The following is a 7,629-nucleotide window of genomic DNA, read 5'->3' on the forward strand; positions in this document are numbered from 1 at the left end:
ATTTTTGTGGCTCACGCACTCTAAGCACCACCAGCCCAAGTGCCCCCAGACCCTGGAGCATTGCTGGCCCACCCCGCCCCCGAAAGCACCGCCAGCCCAAGCGTTGCCGGCCGCGTGGTACCCCAGTTCGGCCCACCCCAGCGCCAAACACCAGTCCGCCCTGCCCCCAAAGCATCACCAGTCTGAATGCTCCCAGCCCCCGGAGTATTAAGCGGGTATGGAAAGTGAGTAAGCGAAAACTGCACCATTGTGCTGCCCCTTTAATATATATATTTTTTACAATGCAGCCTGCCAAGTGAACAATTTTGTCTTAAATGGCCCTTATGGCCAGATAACTTTGACACTCCTGATCTATATTATATATAATGATGATTTAATTGACATTCCAAAGGTTCCGTTACTTTAATCAAAATATGAACCAGGTACATGTAACATGCTCTCCATATGACATTTTTTCTAACTCTGGAAATTCACAAATCAACAATTTTAAGAAAATTTTTCCATTTTAACAATTAACTTTTTAAAACAAAATTGAAAAGTGCAACATTCCCAAGCTATTTAGCAATCCCAGAAATGGTTACACATGTAACAACATGAAAAAACAGCTTTTATTACAGTTTCTTCAATCTCCTTTACTGCATTCTGCAGTACAGCCTGCTCCAGCTCCCATCACAGTAAATGGCAAATTCCCATTAAACTCTGGCTTACCTAGTGTTTTAATAACACTCAGCAGTTACTGTCCATTGCACATTTCATCTGCAAAGTGCTTTACAAACAATCTATGCCTAATTATAGGCTGAAGGTTTATTAAAATAATAGAAATCCTTCACTGGCCCTGGTTTTTTACTTTGATGATCCAGTATTTGCCCTAACCTCTCTATTTCGTGGGTGGGTAGGGCAGTTCTAAAAAGATGTGGTAAAGCAGTGAATTTGTAATCAAGTTTGGGCATGGGGGGCAAAGGGGACACCTGTCCCTCCAAAAAAAACGATCTTCATGGGGTGCAAAACTATTGTCACAAAGGCCAAGACATGCACAGTCTTTATCCTTTATGGACATTCTAAATTACAACGAAATACTGAGTAGTCAAATTCTACTATTTTAAACTCTTCAAATCCAGCATTTTCCCAGAGGCCTAACTAATCCCTGGACTGTTGGTTTTTTTTTTAGTTAGTGACCCACTTGCCCCCCAATAATGGGAGCCTATAACCGGCACAGTTCAGAACACAAGGAAAGCTTCCCACAAGCTACCCCGCTGGCTTGTTTTCGAATGCAGATGCCTTGCTGGAAAGCGGACATTGCTGAGCGCACTGCCTAGCTAGAATCCCTGGTGCTGGGGGTCCAGAAGCGAGGGGAAAGGCAGCGCTGATCCTTCCCGCCTCAGCGGGGGAGGGAGGCGGCTGTCACGTGGAGGGGGAGGAAAACCCCGGCAGCCTGGGGAGGGCGGTAGCGGCAGAGCGAGAGGAGGTGACAGACACGGGAGGCAGCGGGAGGAGCTGGAGCGCTGAGGTTGGCAGTCTCCGCCTGGCAGATTACACAGTGTGCGGGGAGCAAATGCACAGAGGCGGCGAGCTGGGCGCGGAGTCTCCTCTGCTGCTGAAGGCTCAGATCAGGGGGAGACTTTGCATCCGCTGAGCCCCACGGCCGGCGCAGGAGGAAGGTGGGGTGCGCCGTTTGCAGACGGGTGGGTGGGTGACTGACTAGGAGAGAGGACGGAGTCACTTCCAGCCATGCTCAGGCTGGGCTGCCGGGCGATGCAGGCGGGACGGCGGCTCCCTACCCTGCCGTGAGGGCTTCTATGGGGGGATATCCCGTCTGCCGGGAGGAGCAGCCCCGTGCCCCGGTGGCCCCCAAGCCCAGGCCAGCCCCGATGGAGCCGGAGGAGAGGAAGATCTCGGTGTGGATCTGCCAGGAGGAGAAGTTAATCTCTGGCCTGTCCAGGCGCACCACTTGCGCGGATGTGGTGCGGGTGCTGCTGGCGGACGACAGCCAGTGGCGGCAGCTGGCCGCCCTGCAGGAGTCCGGCGGAGGGATGCTCTCGGGAGCCCCCGAGTCCTACTGCATCGTGGAGAAGTGGCGAGGCTTCGAGAGGATCCTGCCCAACAAGACCAAGATCCTGAGACTCTGGGCGGCCTGGGGGGGCGAGCAGGAGAACGTCCGCTTCGTGCTGGTCCGCAGCGAGGCGTCCCTGCCCAACACCGGGCCCCGCAGCGCGGAGGCCCGGGTGGTGCTGAGCAAAGAGAGCCCCTGCCGCGGCCTCGGGGCGGCCAGGGCCAGCCTGGCGCTCACGCAGGAGAAGCAGCGCCGGGTGGTGAGAAAAGCCTTCCGGAAACTGGCCAAGATCAACAAGAAGCGGCAGCAGCCCCTGGCCAAGGAGGCGCCCTCGGGGGAGAGGATGGAGACCCTGGTGCACCTGGTGCTCTCCCAGGACCACACCATCCGCCAGCAGATCCAGCGGCTCCGGGAGCTGGACAGGGAGATCGACAGGTACGAGGCTCGGATCCACCTGGACCGCATGAGGCGGCACGGGGTGAACTACGTGCAGGACACCTACTTGGTGGGGGCCAGCAGCTGCGAGCTGGAGGCGGGCCGGGAGCTGAGCCCCGGCCCGAGCCCGGACGGGGCGGCCGGGCAGCTGGAGGAGTACGCCCGGAAGTGCGAGGAGGTGCTGGAGCTGCAGGAGCAACGGAGGCGGCAGGAGGAGCTGCTGGAGCACATCGCCGGCGAGCTGCAGGAGGAGCTGAACGCGCGCTGGATGAAGAGGCGCCGGGAGGAGCTGGCCGCTGCCCAGGGCTCCGGCTCCGGCTCCAGCCTGCGGGAGCCCGACTGCGACACCACGGAGCTGAGCGGCGGCGCGGGCAGCGAGCTCCACGTGGAGCAGGAGCGCGTGAAGACCCAGCTGAGCACCAGCCTGTACATCGGGCTCAGGCTGAACACGGACTTGGAGGCGGTCAGGAACGACCTGGGTTACAGCCAGCAAGCCTGGGAGGACAAGGAGCGGGAGCTGCAGCGCCTGCTCGAGGCGCTCGACGCCTTGGACTTCGCGGACGGGCAGACGGCGGCGCAGATCCTCCTCCCCCCCGAGGATCGCGCTACTAGCGGCCCGCAGGCTGAGCTGAGCGCTCCGGTGGGTAGCTCGGACGTCTGGGAGGACGAGGTGGGCAGGCGGCGGTGTAAGGACAGTGATGAGAACGACGAGGACTCGGACACGGGGCTGAGCTCCATGCACAGCCAGGACTCGGATTCCGTGGCAGTCTGTGAATCGCTTGTATAGCTTCCCTCTTCGGTCATTCAGATGAGCTCAGGGACCACAGGGAAATCCAGACCCGTGTGCTTCCTTCTTAGAATACAACTTTGTTATAAGCTATCCATTTTCACATCAGCCGGCAGAAGCGATCCTAGATTTTTTACTCCTGTAACAGAATTATATTAGAACAAAATAAAATGTTGTTGGGGGAAGGGGGAGGGGGGAAGAGGAGAGAACCACTTTAAAATCCAGATACCAGTTAGTACCATATTATGGTAATTTATGTAAACCGATGACCAATTATTTGAGTATAACATAAGATGATCCTAAACGACATAGTTAAAAAATTAAATGAACCACACCATACAATTTTGGCTCTAAAGAAAGAATTTAACTGCATTTTGCTATATAGTGACTGTTGGAAAAGAGGTTTGTTGTAGAAGGTACTGTAAAGAAATAGTTGGGGGTGGGAGGGGGAGACAGCTTACACTGTAAAATGCACTCATAAAAAGGAAATAAGCCACAATTAAGATTCGGTGTAAGTTTAAACTTGTTAAAACTATTAACCAGAAGACACAATTTAGGCTGTCTCCTCACTACTTTTATCTTTTAGAAAAAACACAGAATGTTTGCATTTCATTCTGTATTGGAATTACCTGTTTCCTAAATTCCTGCTTTGTGTTTCACCTCAAAGGTTTTCTTGATTGGAAGCCTTAATCCTATATTTCTCCATAGCAAATACAGTACAGTGTAGATTTCTTTACATAGTGCTTTTGATGGAATGCTGGAACATATATTCTCTAGTTGAAACAAAATTCAGCACCTTTATATTTCCTCAGTATTGCACGTCAGCTGTAATGCTACAGTACTTGCCACTTAAGAATTCATTTGGTTCCTCTGAGACAAAAAAAAGTTGAAAATGCAGAACTGAAGCTCTGGGTGATTGAAAAATTAGCAAACAGGAGGTCTGTCAGTACGTTTGAAATGGATGCCAGTTTGTCTTAATATATAAGCTTTTGAAATATATTGTATTATGGTTTTTACCATAAAACGTGATAACTCATTAAACTAAGAACTGAACAAATTAAACAAAATATAAATTAACATTCAGTATCTGTTACTCAGCCATGGATGATGCATATTCCCACGCATAGATTAATAGTGTGTTTGTTCACAGATAATTTAAGAGAAGTTGTAAATATCAGTGTTCATTAGATTCATTTAAAACAATAATTAACACAGTACTGTCTCTTCAAATGTTTTCTTCATCAGGTTAGTTGATGTTCTGCTGAGTTTAGTAATGGATTAAAAAGTACTGAATCAGCTTAAGCTACCATTTCTAATATGCATTTCAATTCAGGCCAGCTCAGAATCTAGAGAAATGATGACTAAGGTATGACTCAAGCATGCTACAAGTACAGCTGGCTGAAATAACTTAGTTTATTCAGTTATTCTAGTGAAAAGGTACAGCATCATCTGTAACATGTATTTCAATTAACTGGTCTGCCAAATTTTGCTCTGCAGCTTAACCCTTGCTAAACAGTATATGGTATACTCTTACATTAATGAGTATTAATTGGTTGTGTGTGAGAGAAGTATTACTGTAATCAGTTTGAACATTCTCTGGTCTTTTACTTTTAATCAGGTGTGACTGAACACATTTTAGAAGAACTCTGACTACAGATTATCTATGAATGTTTGCTTTTAAATTATAAGAAAGTATACAAAGCGGTGTGCCATGGACCAGATCTTCAATGTAAATTAGTGTAGCTCCAATGAAGTCAACAAAGCTACATGGAGTTACAGCGGCTGAAATGGGGTGGGTCTCGTTTTCCAAAGAGATGCATTACGCTTTAACAGTGTTACCATTGGGAATCATACTGAACAGCTGAAGAATAGTTACAACATTAAGTCAATTTAAAAACAAACAAGTACTATACATATAAGTAAAGATCTAAAAATTTCCATGAATGCCATTATTATTGATCAATTATACTGAATTAAGTGGTCTTTATAACAATTTTTAAAACTCTGATTATATAATTATGGATTTTGTATTTTAGGTGGGGGTTAGACAATATTTGCATACCTGGTTAAAGCCTAAAAAAATACTAGAAAGATAAAATAAGAAAAACAAGTGTCCCCAGATTGCAATTTGATCACAAAATATCAGCACTGCTTCTCCATTGCCTTGCATCTGGGGAGTCATTTATCCCTGTGCAAAATGCATGGAAAATGATTCTCCACTTACTTTCCCTATTGGTAAGATTTTATCCTCACTCTGTATGGAGTAAATGATTCTACAGAGTAAAGACAATGGAGAATGAGACCCATCATGTTTAATATCAATTTAGTTTGGAGATGTTTGGAAATGCTTACAAATATACATGAGGGATCTAACCCATTTGCAATTCAAAGAATTTTTATGGAACTAGGTCTGACGATTTTAATGGAGGTGGAAGTCAGGTTAAGAGAAAGGACCATGTGGTTTTGCTGCATTGTTTTTTTACCATTGCAGATGAATTGGGCAGGTGACTATAGCCAGCTTCTCCAGTGAGTGGCTGATGTAAATATTAAACTTCTCCAGTGAGCAGCAAGTAGCTTTATGTTAGTGCTTCTGTTAGCCACACCAAACAAATAAAAAGGAAACCACATTATAGAAATAAGCTGCAACAGGCCTTGCATTATTATGCTATTGATACATGCCTCAGATATGTAGTTAACATGAGGTCAAAGCACCAAAGACAGGAAATGCAAAGTTGTGCATTGAGGAGCAAATTCTGCCTATTCTTCCTGGATCTGGCGGGCCCTTCCTGCAGCAGAATTATTGCAGTTTCAGTGCAAAGGGGGACAGTATTCCAGAAGCCTGTGCAGCCTGCACCATCTCAGCACCCAGGTCAGATTTGGAGGAAGGGTAAGGCTGATGGGTCTGGATTCACTAGGCATTCTCCTGTAGGGATTGGGATGTTAGTGCTGCAGATGGTACTTCAGTCCTGAAGTTACCGTAGGGGCTGCAGTGATTTGCCCATGCATGATTTGAATAGTTGAATGTTCTTATCTAAACAAGATCACATACATCTGCCTGATAGTGTTTAAACAGTGGTATATGCTACTGTAATTTCCATCTCTATTTGCAGTTTGTATTTGTCCATATTTGCAGTTCTCTGTCTTAGACCACTATTAAAAAGTTAGTAGGGAAGAGAAAATTACTGTTTGTGCTGGACCAGGTTGCTTTTCCCTTCTCATCCTCTATTGGATACTAAAGAAAAATGATGGGGATGTATGGGTTTGAGTGGAATTTGGCTCTGGGTACTCAACCAGATGACTGAATGCTGACTGAGTGTCAGTAATATAGAAGAGCAGGATTCTACCACTTGCGGTCTACATTATGAGAATAGAGCATATAAGTAAGCAGCAGAAAAACTGCAATTATTACAACATATTGACAAATAAGTGATAGTATTTTATCTCTTCAAACTCCAAATACTACCTGAACGGAATTCTAGAGTCTAGATTCTGACACTTGAGGTCTTATTTCATTTTTTTAAATACCATTCTCTACAATCCCATTTTCCGTGATCTTCCTCCCATGTTCATCTTACATGGAAGCATGAGAAGCAAGATTACATGACAAGCTAACTCCATTAAGAACTGCTTTAGCTACCTCATTTTACAGCACAGCACAGCTCAAAAGAGTCAAAGCCCTATTTGCTTTTCCAAAGAACTGTTAGAGGTCAAGGCTAGCTGGCCTCTCTTGGGCAAAATGCCTTTGGGAGTCTTGCCTGAGAGAGGACTGCAGAATCAGGCCCATCAAGTTTGAATGTAAGAGGTCCCAATTCAGATCTATGGTTAACAGGTGTAGCTCCATTGACTTGAGTGAAATAGCATTCCCTTAATTACGTTTGAATTTGAATCGAGTAGTTTGGCTTTTAACCCTGATCTAGTTTCAGAAATTCACTATCAGCAGCATCATCAGAACGTGAACAAGGACTTCATGTCAAATGCAATACATTGGTAACACAATGCATGTTGTGGACCTGTCAGTTTGAATACCGTAAGCTACCTGCTTTATAGAGTTATCTTTGAGGCCTTAATGGTGGAGAGGTAATTCTTAAGACAAAATGAATAACCTATTAACTATTGCAACTTGTATTACAGTAGCACTTACCAATCCCCACCACATCAGAGTCTCATTGTGCTAGGCAATGTATAAACTTACAGTAAAGTTTATAAAGAATTCTAAAGAACTTGAATCTTAGTTTAAGAGAAGACATAAGAGATGGTTGAAACAAATGAGTAGGAGGGAAAGAAGATAGGATAACAGTAATGCAAATACGGTTTTTCATAGACTAGCTGCATGCCCAATGTATTACCATGATTCATT

General features: G+C 45.9%; 1 protein-coding gene across 1 annotated transcript; it reads left to right on the forward strand.

Annotated features, from left to right (window-relative positions):
- The first annotated feature begins 1,868 nt into the window (after positions 1-1,868).
- Positions 1,869-3,394, forward strand: RASSF10 (Ras association domain family member 10). Its single transcript, XM_067532070.1, has one exon. It carries the CDS (start codon positions 1,869-1,871, stop codon positions 3,270-3,272), a length of 1,404 nt encoding a protein of 467 aa, XP_067388171.1. The 3' UTR covers positions 3,273-3,394.
- The last annotated feature ends 4,235 nt before the right edge of the window (positions 3,395-7,629 follow it).

This window comes from Emydura macquarii, unplaced genomic scaffold, assembly GCF_026122565.2.
Source record: "Emydura macquarii macquarii isolate MOO-44397 ecotype Brisbane River unplaced genomic scaffold, CSIRO-AGI_Emac_v2 contig_3240, whole genome shotgun sequence".
NCBI lineage: Eukaryota > Metazoa > Chordata > Testudines > Chelidae > Emydura > Emydura macquarii.